A 23377-nucleotide genomic window follows, 5' to 3' on the forward strand; every position below is an offset into this window, starting at 1 on the left:
TTACCTTACAGTGATTGAGAAATGAAGCCACTGATTTGTATTCATCACATTTTGGGCTGATCTATCAATGAAACAACTTAGAAAATCATAGTTTGCTTTAGGTTGGCCTTTAAATAATAGAACGAGGTGAGCTCCGCCAAACAAAATTCATAAATCGCGGGGCCCTCTGTGAACGTTCCCATAAAAATCCTTAGAATTCGGGACGTGCCATTTAGCGAATTTCATGGCCTCCCGCACAACTAATAATACGCTAGTTGCTTTAGGCGCGCTTTTAATAATCTTACCTTCCTAAATACGGGTGTGCATTTCATGCAACCCAAATCCAAATCCCAAAACGTTGAATAAGAATGTGTCGAGGATCCGGGTGCATATCATGTGACGTGATCCAAAAACACGTTTTTAAACGACGTTCACTTTCTAAAAGTTTTAACTAAAAGCGATAAATAATTCTAAAATTACACTATAGGATGACATGTATAAAAAATCAGATTTTAGCCATTTATGATGATTTAAGCGACCGTGCTAGAACCACGGGATCCGAGGGTGCCTAACACCTTCCCTCGGGTCAACAGAATTCCTTATTCAGAATTTCTGGTTCGCAGACTCCAATTGGGAAGTCGAAATTTTTCCTCGATTTGGGATTTAAATTAAACCGGTGACTCGGGACACCAAAAGCCCATCCTTTCCCGAGTGGCGACTCTAAAAATAAATAAATAATCCCATTTCGAATAATGTCACTTTAAATGGAAAAACTCCCTTATACATTTATCCTTCGGGGTAGGTGTGTAAAAAGGAGGTGTGACACTTCACGAATTTATTCATCATGTGTTTGAAATAGCATAATGCTTATAATCTCAAGAAAATCTCATCCCCGAGTTTACGTCAATTAACTGAAGCAAAACTTTAACATACGAAAATGCGGGATGTAACATCATTCCCGTCCTTTGGAACATTCGTCCTCAAATGTTGACTGATGCCTTATCATTTTCATAACCTATGGCTCTTGCGAATACTTTAGTGCTCTCCCCATCTAGGCAACTGTCCTGTGAATAAATCCAAAGGCCAGAGCATTCCCCCCTTTAGGCCTCTTTCCCATACCATGACTTGTGATCGAACTCCTTCCAATCTCGTAACTATTGCTACGTTCAATCATGCAGCCTCTACGATACTGACCTTGTAAGTGTGCCTATTGGACTCTTCTCTCCTTTTTCCTCCAGCTTTTAGCCAATCTCTAGGCCTTACTTTGTAAACATATACAGAGCTTAATAAGATGTCTCTCTGGGCATGTATAGGTATACTGAATTTCTTCGCTCGATACTTTGTAGAACTTGCGAATATTGCTATATCTTATTTTATAGACTTGGTTATCCATTCGTATGACTTTACTGCATCTACGTAGGTCATACCATACCATAACTCTTACTTCGATTTATCGTTACTGAGGTCTACAACCAACTCCGGGTTACTCTCGTTGCTTATCCTTAAGACTCATGGTCTAATCTCATCTCATACGGTTGAACTTTTATCCATCTATTGTTGATTCACCTTAATGTTGATCCATCATTTACCACTCATAACTTGATCTCTTATGTAACACCGCCGCTAGGGCTCGCGTCTCATCGGGGACATCTGGAGTATTTTGATTGATCCACCTAGGGGTGATACTATACTTCCATAACCGTACTTTATAGCATCCCAGTGTGACTCACCTTATATGGGTATCTTAGTCCCTTACAATTTGTGAAATCCTCTTCAAGTCATTACTCAATTGAAGGCCCAAATGTTATCCTTTGTCTATCACAATTACACCTTTATTCTACTACCAGGGTTGCATTCCATCTCTCCCAAATATTGTTAGTCTTAGACTTCTTTAAGTTCGTTCAGGCTATGCTGAGCTTTCTATGACTTAGAGAAACCATTAGCTCTCTTGTTTTCATAGGCTTAATCCCGATGACTTATCCACTCTCGTCATCACCTGATTCACCCTTTCTCATCCTTACTCCTGTTATAAAACCTTGTCGCTTTACTAAACTTTAGCTTGCGACCTATATGTATCTATTTATACTATTCGAAACTTTCCTTTAACTTGCTTGCACCATAGATTTCCTTATATTATTTTGGAACATCAAGCGAGACATCATATCGTCTCTAACCCTTCTTTACCCTCTTGGCTAGATCTTTCGGCACCTAGAAACCATAGACTGGATGATATGTCATTGACGACGCTGCTATCATTCCTGGATATTGAATCCCCGCGCTTTTAGCCTTTTAATTGAAGTATGGACCATTCACATCCTTCTGCACTTGAGTATCTTGTACGTTGTTCACCTTTTCCTTACTTACCTTAAAATATAGCCTCACATTCTTCTATCCCTTTTCTAACTTCCCTTCCACATAGGTATAATTTACCTCCACAACCTGATGCTCTATTATAATACTTTCACCTTTGGTGCACACACAATCTGGTGGGAGCTTCATACTGACTTCTTATACCTCTGCTATTTAAGAGTGATCCTGAGGTCTATAATTCTCTTGGTCCACTCCTATTTTACTTAGTCGATGAAACTCTTTAGTTTCCTCGTCTTTCTGATCAGACTTTATGTAGGCTTAAGCTATCTTCTGATCTACGGCTCCTGGTATTAGTTATTACTTTAGCCTTTCATAAGCGCTGAGGGATATTCATGATACAATCCTTTAACAATTCAATCCTTCATCTATGACCTGGGCTCAATTCTTTCTTTTAACGTATACCAGAATCTTCTACGGTTGTATATGCTACAGGTATAAAACTCCAAACTCTTAAGTGCGTTCATAACGTCACCAACTCGGGATCATTGATCGAATAATTCCTCTTTCGGTCGTTGTGCTTAGGTTGAAGCCTTCTTCCTTATTTCCTCAGCTACTCTTTCGTTGTAGTACTTAGGGAGAACCCTTGACTCTTGTAAAGCTGTGAGCTTATTACGGACCTTTTGATGTCCTTCCTCGCCTATAATTATCCGTAGTTGCTTACCTCCATGCCCTTGTGCTTGTAGGGTTTCTTCTAAATTGATATTTTGACTGTCTTCCCAGTGGCACTCTCTTTTATTCCCGTAACATTCATACGGTACATTTAACTACCCCGACTCCTATTTGAATATATCACAAGTATTATAATGACATTACTGCAAGGATGAATTCTCCATGTTGGAGTTCACTATATTTATCTTTCATGATCTGCTGATTTGTCTGTAACCTCTTGTCTAGTCATGACTAGGCTCTTCCTAAATCAATTACTAACTACTCGTTGGCTCATTCTCATATCCATATTCCGTGTAATCTTTCTTGGGTTATTTCCTTTGTCTTAACTTACCTCTCGCACTAGCTCCTTATTTATCAAAAACATCCCGGGCAGGAACCCTTACTTCCTTTTCTTGGCGTCGTGCTTACATAATGTTCTGGAATCACAGCATATCTGTAACATTTGAATAAGTGCAATCTCATCCCTTTCTCGATATGTAACATTTGAATAAGTGCAATCTCATCCCTTTCTCGTTTTTATCGCATTCTTCCTTTATCATTCCATAGTTACGTGATCCACTTAATTCTGTCTTAATGCCACATCACTCCATATTCCCCCTTTAGGGTAGTACTAACAATTAGTGCTACGATGGTCTACGTATAAATATTTTACCTTTTCATTTTTGGCATCTTCTCACATCATCGATAACCCTCACTCGCCTTGCGGTAATCTTTCTGTACCAATGATAAAATAATTCCTTACTCGCGAGGGTGACACTTAGTATAACTGGCACATACAGTCCCTTAAGCTTAACTTTGCTCACATTGCTTGCTTTAGGGAAGCATCTTCCTGAATGACCATCCTCTGAGTTTCTCATGAATCTTCTTCTGTTGTCCATTCTGTTATCGCCAGAACAAAATCTGAACTTCACACGATACCGACTATTATCAAATCACTCAGTCCTTAATTCATGTTTAGTTTATCTTGTTCACCAGCCCATACTGATTTCTATTACTCTAGGGTCTAACTTTTCCTTCTATTAATCACGTTAGAGTTGCGAACTTATTTCTCGTAATGAGGATGTGACTGTATGGCCTATACTCTTTTGTCGTCTTAAGGCCTATCACATTTCGTCTCTTTCTTCATTTGACTATATATTCTGTAACACTCTACCGTTGTCATCCATATATCACATCTCACTCATTATTCTTCCTTAGCATTACTCTGCTAATATTTCTGCCTATCCCTTTCTTGTGAAAACTTCAACACGACATTCTTTTGCTTTTAGCTCTCCTTGCTTCATTCATCGGCTCTTCGGGTTGCTCAACATCCTCGCTTTACTAGGGACGAGTCACACTGAGGTAATATTTATCCCTTCCAGGCTTTCAGTGCCTATCTTTGTAGTGCTCATATCTAGCTGTACTATTTTAGAGTGAAACATATGGGTATCTCACGAGGAGATGTATTAGCACATTTGCAATATTTTTTGGAAATGTCAACTGACGCAAACAATCCATCCATCATTTTGGGTTATTCTAACCCTAGCCGGATCCTGATGTTCCGTCCTCCTCTTATACTACTTCTGTTAACCACCATAGGTCATAACTGGAATGGGTGTTACCAATTGTACATACCTCTGTTACTATTGAAAGTAACTCCAAAAGCTTATATCTCTCTACCTGATTGGTAAATATTGATAATCTTCATTAACTGGGCGCCTCGTATCCTTCTTCATCTTGCTTCTGTTACTTGCTGGAACTTATATCTACTTTCCGATTCTCTTTTTTTTCCTTTTTATCATAAAAGTGGATAGACATTCTTGCCTTAGGGATCCTTATCAAGAAGCTTACACATCTTAGTATACACATGGTTTGCTAAATACTTCATATTTATCCATCATAAGCATGATGCAAAAATCGAGTTCTTCTAACTCAACTCTTCCACAAATATATCTCTTACCACATGTCTTTCTGGATGTAGGCATCGTCGTATTATGAATAAGATAGAGTTTAGGAATTTGAGTTCTTACAATTGAGCTCTACCACACGATCTAGAGTAAGAAGAAAAAGTGATAGTCTTAAATGCCGTGTAGCCTCCTTCTTATAAGTGTGGTGCACGACACACCCATAAACAAGACTCTACTAGACACGGCTTGTAGACTTCCTAGGAGAGAACTGCTCTGATACCACTTTTGTCACGACCCAAACCTATGGGCCGCAACGAGCACCGGTACCCTACTTAACCGAGTACCAACGTAACACATCTTTCGTATCATTCTATCATAGGTATATGAACCGGAGTAAGCATGAGGGAATACAAACTTATATATTCGACATACTGGCCTATAAGACAAAATGATCACTTACACTAAACATAGGTCGACAAGGCCATATAATCTTTCACGTACACGACATATGTCTACAAGCCTCTAAGAGTACATAAATGTCATAAAGGTCGGGACAGGGCCCCGCAAACAATACACATCTAAATCATACTGACCAAACAAGCAACTCCGGACAAATGGAGTGCAACAACCTCTTCCGCTGAGCTGATAGCCTACTTGGAAGATTCTCGACCTGTCTATTAGGACCTGCGGGCATGAAATGCAGCATCCCCAGCCAAAAGGGACGTCAGTACAAATTTGTACCGAGTATGTAAGGCACATAAATAAGTACATAAAAGGCATGGAAGGAATATAGAGTAAATGACTCGACCTGAAAGTTTGGATAACTCTGTAAATCATGAAATACTTATAGTGTAATGCATATGCGTATGAATGTCATGTCGTGCATAGGTACATGTGTTCATAACATCATCAAGTCTCTGAGGGCATCCCATCATATCATCTCAGCCACTGTGGGCAAATTCATCAACGTATACCAGCTGATCAGGTGATGGTGCGTATATAACGCCATAACCTTTCCCATATCCCATATATATATATATATATATAACACCATCTGGTCATGGGTAAATGTACATGTAAATGAATGCAATGCATGAGAAGTACGTTAATAAAATCTTTCGGAACGTCATAGGACCATTATGCCTCTGATTAATATGATGAAATAAACTTTATCAACTTACGTATTTTCTGAGACCCATGAACAGATGATAGAATAATATGACACATAGGGAATCAAGAACATAGGAACCTCTAGTATTTCTATGAAAGAGTCATTTACGAAAGTTGTGCATTTACTCGTTTCGTTTGTACCGTATGGATCATGCCTAAAGAAAGAGGGATAGCCTTAACATACCTGGAGTAGGGAAAAATCTGTATGATATTCTTGGAAAAGATTGCACCGTACTCCCTTAGAATCGCAAAATCTCACGTTGTTAGTTGTGCTAAAAAACCTCGTTGGATTTTGGTTGAAGAAATCACGTTGTCAAAGTAATGTTTAGAATCTAATTGAAGTGTTTTGAAAATGAAATTTGTTGAAAACCTGTAAGAATGGCTAACGTCCCCCACTTCTGCTTGTAGTGTCTTCTATGAAAAATATTAGAAATGAAGTGAATGTGTAAAACTTCATCTGATTGTTAGAAATAAAAATGTTAGGAATGAAATTGTATTAAAAATCCTAGAGATGGAGTTATTACTTTGCCACCTACCAAAAGCTCAAGATTTTAGAAATGAGGTGTTATGTAATTAAAATATTACTTTGCCACCTAATCATAAATGACCAAGAGTCATCTGTTTAAGACAAAATTACATAATAATGCACTCCATAAGTTGACCTTGCATTATTTTAGCCAACTTACAAGTTTGCAAATGTGTAGCCAAATATCAATAAGTTTAGATCTGAATTTTTTTTCAGTTTTTTTATGCTCTATATCTTCAAGCGTGAAACATTTCCATTCTCTTTTTTCCTCAAATTTTTATACACCTATCACAACTACAAAAATTCAACAATAGACGCGAGAAATCTAAAATCACATCTTCTTTAATGCTAATCTTGTTAGATTTTGAGTATGATTTTGTGAGAAATTTGGAGTGTGTATTGTTTGAACTTATTATATATAGATTGTATACATTGAAGTAATTTAATGGATATTTGGAATAGTTTTAATCAAGAATTGCAAGTGAAAATCGTACAAAAAGTTCGTCAGAGATGCTTATACATTTTTATACAATTTTATACAAAGAGGTATATTATATATATATAGTTGTATAAAAATATATAAAGATGTATAAGCACAGTAGTGAAAATGTTGATGATACACCATGTATATAGGTGTAGAAGAAGAAGAAGGAGAAGATGAAGATGAAGAAGAAGAAGAAGAAATGTGAGAATCCACCAAATACCTGTAAATAATTTATCAACCTTGTATAAAATAATATATAAGAGATGTTTATACACCATTATACATTACCTATACACTATTATACACTATTATACAAATGAATCATGTCAATGGAGCTTCACGGGTTCTTCTTCTTCTTTGGGCATCTTCTAAAATTCAACTCAAATCTAGCTCAAATCTGCTCCAAATCACTTCAAATTTGAGTTTTGAACTCCCCTTGACGACCCCAATCAATTGGGCCAACACCCAATCCAAATAACTAACAAAATCGAAAAATTCAATTTCTAAAATTGAAGCTTCGAATGACCTTTAATGGTGACTCCAAAAATAATAATTCTCTTAAATGATATTTTTTCTTCTCATCTTAATAGTAATTATCAACTTTGAATCTGGAAGGAGAATTGAAGAATATATATAATGGTAGAGAAATTTTGGGATGCAAAGTCGCGAAAGAGGAAGAAGAAGAAGAACGAAGAAAAAAAAAATAGGGTGGGCTAACCGGTGAAAAATAATTATCAGATTATGTACAACCTGGGCCATATCAGGTAAGAGCTTCAAACGTGGGCCATTTTTTGATGGACTGTTGGGCCAAGTAACAAGGAGCATAATCCCCCCTTTGTTTAATTGTGACTTGCTGTCACATTTTTTTTTGGGGGGGGGGGGGGGGGTTAATCTTATCTTATAATTTATTAATTAGGTAATGTCCTGTTACCCGATAATTAACCGATTACTTACATAAAATACTACTTACTTTTAATACCCTTTGTACACCTTACTATTATAGTCATATGATATCTTGTATGGTACTAGTCCGTAAATATCGGGTATTATCGCTTGGCCCGTATTTCATCCCAAATCGACAACCATTAACGAAACTCATTTTCTTCCATTGCTTACCTTCTCTCCTTCACGAATTTACTCATCATGTGTTTGAAATAGCATAATCTTATAATCTCAAGAGAATCTCATCCCCGAGTTTACGTCAGTTAACTGAAGACGAAACTTTAACATACAAAAATGTGGAATGTAACAGGGAACATCAATGAAAACGTGCAATATAAAGTAAAACAGATGGAGTTTTCATTTCTAAGAATAGTCGCTAGTTAACCAAATGCAAAAAATATAAAAAAATAAGAGTCAAATAAAATACTCTATATAGGCTAATCTAAACACAACTTGTAATTGATCAACTCTTTAAGGCTAGCCTTAAGTGTTGTTTTTTCGTCTCCATGTCGGCCAAGTCATCAGCAGTCACCAAGGAAACATCAGAACTTCTACGGTTCTTTTTTTTAGCAGATGAGACTCTAGATTCAATCTCTTCAACCTCATTCTTGGAAGCATCTTGGAGAGCTCTTAACTGTTTCACCTTCTCCTTGGCCTCTTTGAGAGATTTACTGGTGACAGACAGTTCCTCGACCTTCTCCCCTTTTTCAGTCAAGATAAGATCAAGATGTTCCTTGAATTTTAAAAATGGCTCTGATTTCAACGTCCACAACCTTATCACAAAGAGTTGATCGTGCCTGGTCATATGAAGTGGCAAGCTTAAAGAAAGACATCAATAGGTATTTTAGAGAAGAATATCCACACCATTTTCATCCATCTCCTCGAGAATCACTTGGATCTCAAATTGAAAAGAAGAAACATTGTCTACAGTAAGGTCAGAGAGTTTTGTGATTTTGGATTTGGGCTGTATTTCCGTTCACTTTTCTGCGTTCTTATTACGGTGCTCTGCTGTTACTCGCTGTTTTTCTTTCCTTATTACAATTACTGTGTTGTTAGCCATATCGCGTAGTCCTTACATATATATTATGTTCTGTTGTTTCTATACTTATACTTGTTCTGTGTATTAGACCAGTGGGTGTCTTGACTGTTCCTCGTCACTACTCCATCGAGGTTAGTCTTGATACTTACTGAACACCGCTGTGGTGTGCTCATACTACACTTTTGTACATTTTTTTGTGTGCAGATCTAGGTATTGTTCGAGAGTAGCTGTGCGGGTTCTTGTCGAGGAGACTCAAGGTAGCCTTCCTATTTTATACACACTATTGCACTTATTTCTATACGGATGCGTTTATAAGCTGTAGCGAAACTTTGTAGAGCTTATGACTTGTACTACCGGATTTTGAAAATTATAAATTTTGTAGAGATTTCTGCTTCAAGACTGTTAAATTTCATTTATTATTGTAGTATTACAGTATGAGTTAGGCTTACCTAGTTCCTAAGACTAGGTGCCATCACGATACCCGGACGGAGGGAAAATTGGGGTGACATACATCCAAAGAAAATCGTACTTCAAGTCTAGTCTTTAAAGTTTATAAACTGACATGTCATAAAGTAGGGGGCATTTGTAGGCATGCAAAATTTAATCAAAAGAAAATTTTGGATCATATTTTAAATATATTAGTCCAAATAAATATTTTGGACTAATATAATTGGATTAATTATACCAGTCCAATTTAATTGGGCTACAAATGATGAGCCCACTTTGTTAGGCCCAAGATGTCTTCTTCCTAGAGGCCCAGTTTAGTGCCACATGTGAAATGATGTGGCACTCCAAGTCAAACGGAAGAGCCAATAAGATCATGCCAAATGTCAAAATGACAAGGCATGCCAAGTCACATTAAAAGGCCAATGAACTCGCGCAACGTGTGCAAGTGACATGTCTGGCCAATCAAATGCGGCCTTGTCACCTTTCAATTTGATTGGTCGGAAAGAGTTTGTTTTTATCATAACTCTTTCCTCCCACTATTGTAAATAGGGGTCTTCATAAAGACACCAGAAGTTATAACAAGAAGACACAAGGGAGCTCGTGGATCAAAGGCCACAATTCTCTGCAAACTGCAAGTGTTCAAGCATAGCACTTCAACAAAAATTTCAAGTATTCAAGATCAAGAACGAAGTCCAATTAAATACAAGACATTAAAAATCAAGGCTACTTGTTCATTATACAATTCGTGGCAACAATCAAAGTGTCCGCGACGGATAAAACAAATTCAAATTCAAGATCAAGCTCAAAGGCCCTTGAATTTATATTGGAAAAGTAATCAGGAGAATCATAGAGATTGTGACGCTCAAATTACTCGAAATCAAATACTACGATTGTTGCAATATTTTTCGGTCTTGATTTTATTTTCTCGACGCAATTTATTGTCTACAGAGAGACTATTTCAAAAAAGAATAGGAAAAGGAGAAAAAATACAATAGAAAAAGAAAGGGATAGTAAAAACAAAGACGGAAAAGGAAAAAATAAAATTATTGAAGGATAATTGAAATATAAAGTTATAGTAAGGTTATTTTTGTCTTAAAATAACTAATTTTCTACTTTTGTTTCTACTTTTTGGAAGAAGTTAGAATTTGTAGCTTCTTCCCAAAAGTAGAAAAATTGCTTCTGCTGGTACTCAAAAGCACTTATTCGTCTTGGCCAAACACATTAAATCTCTAAAAAAGTACCTTTTCTGATAAAAATAAATACTTTTAGCCTCCCTGAGACTCGGCCAAACAGGCTCTAAGAAACAGTTATTAAGATAAAACTGTTTCATTTGGGATTAGGTCTGAAAGATATTGAAGTCGAAAAATTACTTTTTATGTCTTGTATAAACAGATGGTACGTGCACAAATAATAATGTAATGTTATTCAACGATTTCATGTTTACAACGCCTAAATTCTGAGTTCGTATTATTCATGAATAAATGATCATTGAGGATTGTACTTGTACATTTAACTCAAATTAACAAAATGTATCCAAATTCATAATACAAACAGTCTCAACATATAGAATATGCAAGGATCTAAGAATTTCGATAGTGGTTCTCAATTTCAGTTCAAATTGCTTCCTTCAAATTACGTCGCATTATTTAAGAAAATGTATAGGAGTAGTACGTTTTTCCAGTACGAAATATTTACTTAAAGTGGAAAACCGAAATTCTAGAAGGCCTTTAGATAAAATCCATTCAATTCCCACTAGAAGAAATGTTGAGATACAAGAAGAAAATGTTGTTATTGCTGTTACTTAGTTTTTTCTTTGGGTTATTTTCTCTTCTTTTATTTTTTCTTCTTTTACTAATGGGCCTACATTTACTATTGGGCCTACACTGTATTTATTTATACATGTATCAAGTAATGGACTGGCCCATATATTGTAAGGGAAATATTATTTTTGTAACAGACGGATTTGGGATTCATTTTTCTCTCTAATGGAAAATATCTAGAATCTTCCGCACTTCTCCTTTTCCGTTCCTCTTTCTTCGATCTCACCATTAATGGAGTTTTATCATGGTATCAGAGCCAAGATCTAGATAGATTACGATATTATCTCTTTTCCGAGGCTACAATCGCTTAGTTTCATCGGAGTTTTGTTGAGATTCCGCTGTTCTCTCCGATTTGATTTTTTGGTTCCTTCATTTCAACGGATCTTCATCGGTATTTTGAGTTTCTTTCTTCCGTATTGATGACGAAGATGAAATTTATCATTAGCAGCGAATATCTTCTAGCGATTGATCATTTTTTGGAGTTATTTGAGGCGTCTATTTCAACCTAGGGTTTACTGGATTTTGTCAATTTCTTACTCAGTCAACTAGGAGGTGCTAGTCCTTGTGACTCTTTTGTTTACAAGGCCGTTGTTCCTTCCGGAAGCGAAGGAAATTTGGTAACCCTAGCTATCTCTGTTCTCTTGTTTCATTGTGCGTGCATTATTTCTGATTAATTGCATACAAAATGCCGAATAATGATGGTTTCGAACCTGTGTTACCAACTGTTTCTTCTGTTTCTCGATCTGCTTTTCATGACGACGATTATACGCATCCATGTCATCCTCTTTATGTTCATCCATCTGATATTTTAGGATCTTCTTTAGTTTCTGTACCTTTTGATGGTACTGGGTACGGGAGTTGGAGACGAACCACTCTTGTGGCCTTATCTGTTAGAAACAAACTGGATTTCATTAATGGAATTTCATTTAAACCTCCTGATAGCTCTCCTTTGGCGAGACAATGGCAGAGGTGTAATGATTTGGTTGTCTCTTGGTTAATTAACTCCCTATCCAAAGATATTTCTTGTAGTGTTGAGTACTCTGAACTTGCCAAAGATATTTGGAGTGAGTTGGAGGAAAGATATGGTCAGGCAGATGCTGCAAGGGTATTTGAACTTAAGAAAGAACTTGCTCACATCTCACAAGGATCGCTTGATATTGCTTCTTATTTCAACAAAATCAAGCAATTATGGGATGAAATTGATGCCTTGTCAATTAGTAGAGTCAGGTCTTGTAGTAACTGTGGTTTCAAATCTGACTATCAAAGGGATGATGATGTTCAAAAGGTGTACCAATTTTTGATGGGTCTCAATGATATATATGTGCAAACCAGAAGCAATATTTTCATGATTAAACCATTTCCATCTGTGAGTACTGTCTACAGCATATTATTGTCAGATGAGAAGCAGAGGCAGGTCTCTACCTCTCCTCAGTTTCTCCCTACATCTGCATCTTTCAATGCTGGGGTATCTAAACAAGGTTTTCTTTTCCAGAGTCAACTTTGACACACAAAGACCCCTTACATGCAATTATTGTAAGAAACCTGGTCACACTATTGACAAGTGCTACAAGTTACATGGGTATCCTTCAAATTTTAAGTTCACAAAAGGGACTGCCAGTAGGAAAGTTGCAGCTCATGTTGAACTGAATTCTCCCTCTCCTTTTGTTAATGTGATTTCTTATTCTGACAAGCCATCTGAGTCTAGTAATGCTCCAATGATTTCTGGTTTAACACAAGATCAAGTTTCCCAACTGATGATGCTACTGCAACATTCTCATGTATCTGCTGATTCCTCCTCTACTCCCACTCTTATGGCTTCTGCTAACTTTGCTGGTAAGCTGTTGTCAGAAAGTATTTCTCTCAAATCATGCATGTTTTCACAAGTAGATAGTTTTGTTTGGATAATAGATTCTGGAGCTTCTGATCATATGACCTCTCATAAAGAACTTCTGTTTAATCTAAGGACATTGCCTATACCTTGTCTAGTCTCTCTCCCAAATGGTTACAAAGTAAAGGTCCATTTAATAGGATCCTTAAATTTGTTTCCAAATTTCACAATTCATCATGTTCTGTATGTTCTTTCCTTTCAATACAATCTTATTTCTGTTCATAAGTTGTTAGAACAGTACAATGGGATTGTTTTGTTTACCAGAACTCTTTGTGCTATACAGGCCCCTTCTCTGAAGATGCCTCTGGTTCTTGGTAAATTGCACTACAATCTCTACAAGCTACTTCTTCCACCTGTTGTTTCTTCTAGTGCTGCCTCCAGCTACTCTTCTAGTGCTATTCTCCTGTTTTTCCCCCTATTACTTCTCCTGTTTGTGTTTTTCCTGAAATACAAGATGATGCAAAAAATGTAAATGTTGCTGATGTTGATGTAACACATGTTAGTACTGATGCAAATCTGAATAATATCAATAAAATGGATGTTGTTTGGCATTATAGACTTGGACATATTCCCTTTTCTAGAATGAAACATATATATATGTTTGGGTCACAATTATCCTTCAAACAATCTTTTTCTTGTCCAATATGTCCTCTTGCCAGACAAACTAGATTACCATTCCCTGATAGTAGCATACAATCCACAAAATCTTTTCAACTGATCCATGTTGACACCTGGGGTCCATATCATTCTCCCACTTATTCTGGCTCAAAATATTTTATGACTATTGTTGATGACTATTCAAGAGCCACTTGGACACACCTGATGGGAGCAATGCTTTTGACCTCCTAAAAGCCTTTATTGCTATGACTGAAACTCAATTCCAGTTGAAAGTCCAGCAAGTCAGAAGTGACAATGCCTTAGAATTGGGGTCCAGTATTCTTGGTTCCAAGTTCTTTTCTGAAAAAGGGATATTGCATCAGACAACATGTCCTCACACTCCACAACAAAATGGAGTTGTGGAAAGGAAACACAGACATCTCTTGGAAACCGCTAGGGCCCTTCTTTTTCAATCTGGTCTCGCTATTAGATTTTGGGGAGACTTCATACTCACAGCCACCTATTTGATTAACAAATTCCCTTCTAGTGTCTTAAAGAACAAAAGCCCTTATGAGATCCTGTACAACAAACATCCCACCAACTCAAACCTTAGAGCTTTTGGATGTTTGTGCTATTCTACTGTTCCAAAACCTCGTAGGGACAAACTTCAGCCTAGGGCTACTCCTTGTGTATTCATTGGTTATCCTTTTGGAAAGAAGGGTTACAAGTTGTATGACTTACAAGATAAAACATGTCTTATTTCTAGAGATGTTGTATTTCATGAACATATTTTTCCCTTTGTCAAACTTGCCTTTTTCTACTTGTTTTGATCATTCTGTTCCACAACATTCTTCAATGTCTCATGATTTGTTTTTCCCTATTTCATCAGATCCTTCTTCATCTAACCCTTCTCTTTCTACTTCTGAACTGTCTCTCAACAATGACCCTTCTATTTCCCCTAGTCTCCCCCTTTCTTTTCCTTCTGAATCTAATTCTCCTCCTTCCTTTTCTGAATCTGATTTTCCACCTTTAAGGAGATCCTCTAGACCTCACAATCCTCCCTCTTATTTGCAGAATTATGTTTGTAACTTACCTACCTCTAGCTCCAGGTCTGCTAATTCAACAGTTGTGTCTACTTCTAGTGAACATGTTTTTGAGCCTAATACTTACTCTCAGGCAGCAGCTATCCCTGAGTGGCAGACTGCTATGAGAAAGGAGTTTGAGGCATTGGAGACTAATGGTACTTGGGATATAGTTGAGTTACCCAAAGGCAAGAAGCCAATTGGCTGCAAATGGGTATACAAAATTAAGTACAAAGCTGATGGGAATATAGAAAGATATAAAGCTAGGCTTGTAATTAGAGGTGATACACAGGTTGAGGGAATAGATTTTCATGAAACTTTCTCTCCGGTGGTTAAACTTTCCATTGTTAAAGCTTTAATTGTTGTAGCTATTAAAAGAAATTGGCCACTATTTCAATTAGATGTTAATAATGCTTTTCTGCATGGGGATTTAGATGAGGAATTTTATATGAAAATTCCACCTGGTCTTTCTGTTTCTACTGCATCTGATGATTCTGTTTCAAACAATTTGGTATGTCGATTGAAAAAATCTTTATATGGTCTACGCCAAGCTTCAAGGAAATGGTATGCAAAATTGTCCCAGTCCTTGGCATCTAGAGGTTATTCACACTCATTCAATGATTAGGGTTCTGGTGATAACCTGGTACTCTTAGTTATCTATGTTGACGATATTATCATCACTAGGACAAATGTGGTTGAAATTGATGCTGTAATTTTTTTTTTCTTCATAATTAATTTAAGATTAAAGATCTAGGCCATCTTAACTATTTTTTGGGTATTGAGGTGTTGTACTCAAAGGGTGGGGTGTTGTTACATCAGAAGAAATTTGTGAAAGATCTTCTCAAGGAGTTCCATTCTTCTGATTGTTCATCAGTTGTATCCCCCCTTGAAATGCATGAAAAGTTACTGGCTGATCAGGGTGATTCTCTGCCTAACCCTGAGAATTATAGGTGTTTGGTGGGTAAGCTCAATTTTCTGACCCATAGAAGACCTGATATTTGCTTTGCAGTCCAGCACTTGAGCCAATTCATGCAAAGGTCTTGTTTTCCTCATATGCAAACTGCCTTGCAACTACTCAGGTATCTTAAGGGTACTCTTGATTTTGGGGTTTTCTACAACAACTCTTCTGATTATTCTCTTAGTGTATATTGTGATAGTGATTGGGGTTCATGCCCAGACAATAGGAAGTCCATCAGTGGGTTCTGCATCTTGTTTGGGGGTTGTTTAATTGGTTGGAAGTCCAAGAAACAATCTGCAGTTTCTTTATCATCTGCTGAAGCTGAATATAGATCCATGAGTAAGGCCACTGCTGAAATAACTTGGGTTTGCCGACTTTTATCTGATTTTGGTGTTATTTCTTCTTCTCCTGTTACTCTGTTTTGTGATAACCAGGTTGCCATCCATATTGCCAAGAACCCTGTCTTCCATGAGCACACCAAGCACATTGAACTGGATTGTCATTTTGTTCGCACCAAGCTGAATGAAGGATTGTTTCAGCTACTTCATACTTCCAGTGTAAACCAGCTTGCTGACATGTTTACTAAGCCCTTGGGAGGTGCTCTTCATCACTTGCATCTTCGCAAGTTGGGGGTTATCTCACCCTCCAACTTGCCGGGGGGTGTTGAGATACAAGAAGAAAATGCTGTTACTGCTGTTACTTAGTTTTTTTCGTTGCTCTGAAATTCTGAATCACTAATCTGTGGAGATTGTGGCTCCTTAGATATAATGCAGAATTGATGTATAGTTGTTATTATATTATCTATTTTGTGGAAAGAAAAAAGCAAAAAGTGGAGTTATCTTAATTTTACCAAATGGTCGTTGAAGTTTCTTGTCATTTTCCTTAATATTATATTTAAAGAAGTTTCTTAGAATACGTCTTATGTGGTTGGCGGTTTAAATTTTTTCTTTTGATGGGTCTTCCTCCAAATTGCAATCATTCATTTACTTTCAAAGCTTGGGATTTCAGACATTCCTTGTTATATATTATAGACAATAAAAATAAGCTAAATCAGAAACTAACAGATTTTTTATATTAATTATAACCTATGAATCCTATGTTAGTCCCAGGTCTCAATATTACTGTTTACTCTAAAATTTGAGTAACAATTAAACTTATATTGTGGTTTTACAGATATGTAATTTAATCCAATACTAATTGATAAACAAGGAGTTGAATATATAAATTGAAGAAGTAAAGCAAATCAAACCAGTGCGCAAGCAAGTCTCGACCGTGAGCTATGACAGTCTCGAGGTGGGTCAGCGAGAATAATAAATTACAAGACAACTCAGATGAACAGTAAGCAAGAAAGCGATGTATGTATATTCTCTTGTCAATGATTCGTGTGTTACAAATAATTGGAATCCCCTTTATATAGTAGGAGAATCCTAAATAAGGTACACCTCTAATATAGTAGGGAATCTTATTATACATCTGTCTAAACGCCGAGTACAAATCCGTTCCGGAATTAACGTCGGGATCTTCGGGCCGTTGCGACAATCTCGCTCTTTCTGTTAATAAACCATAACGGTATTATCTCGAGGTTGGTCATATTCGGCCTTGGCCTTCATCGAGCACTTCGGTCTTCAAGTTCTATACTCCGCCATCGAGCTCGATCCAGGTCCGTTTTAAGCTTTTTCTTGAAGCAACTCCCCAAGCCTATGAAATCGGGCATACCTGATTTCGACCGTATACAATTACAATCACTACTAAAAAAACTGGCTAATTTCGTCTAGGAAAACCGACCTAAATCGGTCAGAATTTGAGAAAAAGCGACCGATTCTCAAACGCTTTTAATTAGTCGAAAAAATGATGGTCGCTAAGGTGTTGCAACCGAAACCGGTCAAAATTTTTTGACCGAAAACGGTTGGTTAGTTCAATGCGTTGACTGACAACCAAACTACATATATCGGCTGATTTCAGTTGGCATTAATTAAAAAAAAATTTATTTTTCAAATACCGATCGAAATCGGTCGGAGTTTTAAATATATAATTGTTTGTAAATTGTTAATTTATTTAAATAAATAAATTCAAATTCAACAATATTATACCGACCGAAATCTTATATATATATACACATATATATATATATATATATATATATATATATATATATATATATATATATATATATATATATATATATATATATATATATATCGCATGTATACTCCCCAACTCAAGATATCATAGCACCACAATATTATATATTATTACTATATTACTAATTAGTACTAGTATATATTATCATTATTATTTTATTGATTTCTAATTTTAAATATAGAATATTAAATCTTATTACTAAGCACTAACTATAACCCTTCCTATATTTGCTTATTTTTGTTAGTCCACAGCAGTTGGACTCGATGGCATCAAAGCTCAACTAATAACATGGAAAAACTCACATCTTTCAGCCGATGTGGGCGTCACGACCCGGAATCCCCACCATCGGACCGTGATGGCACCAAACATCACACTTGCTAGGCAAGCCAACATTAGAGTTTTAATTAGCTAAATCCTTTACGCTTCAGTGGTTAACAATAAACAAGCTAAAACCAGTAAAAATAAATGTGCAAGTAAGTAAATAGCCTCTTTGTTTATATACGATTACCAATACTATTACTATTACTATTGCTATTACTATTGCTATTACTATCCAGAATCCGGTGTCACAATCTACGAAGACTAAGATTTGCTACAAACATTTGTTCGAAAGAAGATACAACCGTTTATGAAGGGAAGTAAAACAGTAAACGTAGGAGCATAGGAGGGGACCCAGGGCCTGTGGACGTCAACAGGACTACCTTGAGTCTCCTAGTTGTAAAAGCTGCAACCTACCTCTCGATAAGCCACAACCTGCTCCAAAATCTGCACAGGAAGTGCAGAGTGCAGTATCAGTACAACAGACCCCATGTACTGGTAAGTGTCGAGCCTAACCTCGACGAGGTAGTGACGAGGCTACTGCAGGGCATTTACAATATAACCTGCATACAGTGTATAATAAACGCAGGAAGAAGGACATGATAAAATAAAGCAGTAACTTGTAAGGAATGAATACAGTTCTCGAAACATATTATCAGTGCTCAGCTATAACCAATCCTTAAGTACAGTTTAAGTCTACCGTTCAGCTAACACAGTCAAGGGAATATAAGCATAAAGATTGTTGCGGCGTGCAACCCGATCCCACCATATTAGAATAATCACAATCACAATTCACTCTTATCTTACCACAATCCACCCTTATTACACCTGTTGCGGCGCGAAACCCGATCCCACCATATCATAATAATCATAATTACAGTTCACCTTTATCTCACCACATTCCACCCTTATTACACCTCTTGCGGCACGCAACCCTATCCCACCATATCAGAACCAAACACTCAATGTACAAAAAGAATCAATACGCTAAATCATAAGGCCTTTACACTAAATAATTACCAAACTGAACAAAGAAAAGGAAACCTCCATCAATATAAAATCTACAGGAATAATACTACACAGCGAGACAAATCCAGAAAATATGTCTTGAACGTAACAACAACAACTTAAGAAAATAATAGGATACAACGAAGCTACGAAAGAACTAATACTTTCAACAAGAGAAACAATGTCTAACAAGTAGCAATTAGGCATAGAAATACAAGTAAAGCATGTAACAACTAAGACAGGAAAAGATAATATAAGAAGAACGGGAAGGGAATAGCAAAACAAATAAATTGGCGGCGCATAGGTGCTCGTCACCTCACCTATGCGCCTCTCACGTGGATTTTCACATAGCAATTAAGTCAAGGGTTCCTAATCCCTCGAGTCAAAGTTAGACACAATACTTCCCTCGCTCTGCGGGCCAGTCAATACTCAATTACAGTTTTTCCTCTAGTATCCACCTCCAAATCACTCGTATCTAGCCACAATTAACTCAATAACATCAATTATTGCTAAAGGAACCAACTACAATCCATAAATTTAGATTTCTCAAACTTTCCCCCAAAAAGTCAAAAACCGACCCCGGGCCCGCTAGGTCAAAACTCAAGGTTCGGACAAAAATCCATTCACCCATTCACCCCCGAGCCCGAATATGTAATTTGTTTTTAAATTCGACTCCAATTCGAGATTTAATTCCCAATTATACAAAATCCCTAATCCTACCCAAACCCCCAATTTCCACCATGAAAACCCTAGATTTTAAGTTGAAAATTCATGAAATGTAATGGGTAATTCAAGGAAAGTAGTTCAGAGTCATTTACCAACAAGTTGGGGAAGAAATTATCTCTTGGAAATCGCCTCTAGGTCTTCTAGTTTTTGAAAATGTGAAAGAATGGCAATTCTCGTATTTGAGTTCTGTTTTTAAAACACTAGGCAGGACTTCTTCGCGTACGTGAAGAGCTGGCCTTCATGGCTTACAAGAACGTAAATTCCTCCTCGCTTTCGTGAAGGCTATGCCCCCCTAGACTTCGCATTCGCGAACCATTGCTCGTGTTCGCGTAGAAGGAATGGCTGACCCCTCCCCAGGTCCCTAACACTTTGCGTTCGCGTTGAGCTGGTCGCATTTACAAAGTGTAAAGCCCCTATCGCTCCGCGTTTGCGACCCAGTCTCCGTATTTACGTAGAAGAAATTCATCTTCAGACCAATTCACTCTTCGCGTTCGCGAGAGTACCTTTGCGAATGCAAAAAATAAAACACCAGATGACAGCTGAAGCCAAAAACAAAACTTTTCTAAGTTTAAAACATCCCGTAGCCTATCCAAAACTCACTCGAACCCTGAGGACTCCAAACCAAACATGCACCGGACATTCGAATCACGTCAAACCAACTTCGTTTCTCACCAAATTTCATAGACAAGTCCTAAATATTGTAATGAACCTATACCGGGATCCGAAGCCAAAATACGGACCTGATACCAACGAGATCAAACATTAAACAAATTCTTTAAGCCATTAGATTTTCACTCTTTCAATTTTTATCAAAAATTCATATCTCGAGCTAGGGACCTCGGAATTCGTTTCCGGGCATACGCCTAGGTCTCATATTTCGGTACGAACCCACCGGGACTATCAAAATACGAGTCCGGGTCCGTTTACTCAAAATATTAACCGAAGTCCACTAAATCAATTTTTAAAGGCAAAAATTATTATTTTTATCAACTTTCAACATAAAAGCTTTCCGGAAATACGCTCGGACTACGCACGTAGATAGAGGAGGAATGAAATGAGGTTTTGAAGGCCTCGAAACACATAATAGATTTCTAAAACATAAGATGACCTTTTGGGTCATCACATTCTCCACCTCTAAAACAATCGTTCGTCCTCGAACGGACGTAGAAAAGTACCTAAGCTAGTGAAAAAGTGGGGATATCTGCTCCGCATATCGAACTCGGACTCCCAGGTTGCTGCCTCAACAGGCTGACCTCTCCACTGCACTTGAACCGATGGATAACTCTTCGACCTCAACTGACGAACCTACCGGTCTATAATAGCTACCGGCTCCTCCTCGTAGGACAAATCCTTGTCCAACTGAATAGTGCTGAAATCTAACACATGGGATAGATCGCCGTGATACTTCAGAAGCATGGACACATGGAATACTAGATGTATCGCTGATAATCTTGGTGTAACACCCCGTACATATGGACTAGGTGTGAATATGTTAAATGGGTATTAATTTGATATTTTAGACATATGAAGTCCTAGAGGAATGATTATTGGTGAAAATAGTTGTTTCGGAATCAAGATGGAGAGTGAGGTGCATAAGATTTAACAAAATCGACTAAGTTTACAAAAGTCTGTCTTCCAGTAGCAGTTAGTGAAAATGTGTAACGAATTTTGGGAAAACACAAAAATAAAAGTTGTAGGCCTTTGAAATATCTTTCAACCATATATTATGGAGTCCGAACGGATCTCTGTACAAAAAGTTATGTGCCTTTTACAGAACAGTGCACAATATGCGCGCCCCGTGCGCGGCCGCGCACCTGTAGCAGTGTTACTGCCATTTTGCGCGGTTAGGTGCACGGTCAGGCCTACAGCTGCACGGGGGCACACTTGGGGGGTCATTTTAAAGGCCTACTTTGTCCCCCACACCCCCAAAATACAAAAACTTGCTCTAGAAAGGGGAGCTCTCAAAAACCTAAGTCCTTAAGGGTCCCTCCACCATCTAAGGTAAGTTCTAATGGTGATTCTAAGTTAATTTCAATTCCCCAACACCTTATTAACTTGGGTAAACCTCCAAATCAATAGATATTCTATTGGGGAATCATTGTTGAGAGAAGAAACCCTAGAACTCGAATTCAAGAAGATTGAACTTCAAAAAGGTAATGTCTTCACCCTCTAATTGATTATACCATTGGATTAATGATTATAGACTCTATGTTCATGAGATATGAGTTGATGTTATCTAGGAGCAAGAGAATGGCTTGTTGGGTGTAGAAACACCATTAATAAGGACTATGAAGCTTTATGCCACCAAGTGTTTGAGAAAATGCCTAAGTAACCAAAACATGAGTATTATTGCTAATATGGAATCCCTTTGACTTGTATTGATATAGATTAAAGTTGAAAGGGTTGGCGAATGTTGTATTACGCTCAAGAGTAGGAAGTTAAGGTATGTGAGGCTAACTCTCTATGTTTGGGAATGTTAATGATTCTCCCCACACTACGTTTCTTTTACGACGTTACTAACTGCCTCATAAGTATAGTTTAGCCTAGTTACTTCAATAGTTGTGAAACTTCTATTCTCTAGCTTCATAACTCGTTCATAACTTTCATTCTAAACATTGTGAGCTCAGTGCATATTCAATATAGACTTGGGTTTGATGCCCCCGAGTCTTAGTATAGATTACACAGTATGCAGTTGAAGTTTCATCGTTCATAATCAGTTCAAGAATACATATCTCAGTCTAGTCCTATTCAGTATTCCAGTATTATGTAACTCAGTGTGATCCAGTATTCCAATATCATGTAACTCAATATGATTCAGTATTTCAGTACAATGTATTGTAGTATGATTCTCAATTACTGATTTTAAATCCCAGAATGTTGAACACCTGTATTTGGGTCTGAGGCCGCAGTTTATGCTTTATGCATCTTTGGGCCTGAGGCCGCAGTTATGTATACGTATACTTGGGTCCGAGGCCGCAGTTTGTGCACATATATATTGGGCCTGAGGCTGCAGTTTATTTATTCAGATAAACAGGTGGTTCATCATTCAGAAGAGGGAGTATTCATATCCTTACTTCCTTTGTTCAGCTCAGTTATCAATTATCAGTTATCATTTTAGTTATCAGTTATCAGTTATCGTTTCAGTTTCTATTTCAACAGTTATCATTTCAATATCAATTATCAATTCTCAGTTATCAGCTTAGTTTCAGTTTAAACATTTATAATTCTTTCTTTCAGTTGCTTTACATACCAATGCAATTCAAATTTACTGACGTCCGTTTTTCCTAGGGCCTGCATCTCACGATGCAGGTAATGATTTACAGGTT

The 23377-nt window shown here is 37.3% G+C and overlaps 1 protein-coding gene across 1 annotated transcript; it reads left to right on the forward strand.

Moving 5' to 3' along the window:
* Positions 1-12017: 12017 nt before the first annotated feature.
* On the forward strand, positions 12018-13692 carry LOC109209160. Its single transcript, XM_019372368.1, has 2 exons — positions 12018-12797; positions 12871-13692. The coding sequence occupies exons 1-2, from the start codon at positions 12018-12020 to the stop codon at positions 13690-13692; spliced, it is 1602 nt and encodes a 533-aa protein (XP_019227913.1).
* The last annotated feature ends 9685 nt before the right edge of the window (positions 13693-23377 follow it).

Source organism: Nicotiana attenuata, unplaced genomic scaffold (genome assembly GCF_001879085.1).
Source record: "Nicotiana attenuata strain UT unplaced genomic scaffold, NIATTr2, whole genome shotgun sequence".
Taxonomy (NCBI): Eukaryota; Viridiplantae; Streptophyta; class Magnoliopsida; order Solanales; family Solanaceae; genus Nicotiana; species Nicotiana attenuata.

Excerpts from the sequence above, each read along its gene's own strand:
- LOC109209160 (XM_019372368.1), top strand. The coding sequence starts at position 12,018 with ATGCCGAATAATGATGGTTTCGAACCTGTGTTACCAACTGTTTCTTCT. Across the intron at positions 12,798-12,870 it reads CTGCATCTTTCAATGCTGGG|AAACCTGGTCACACTATTGA; the intron begins GTATCTAAACAA and ends AATTATTGTAAG.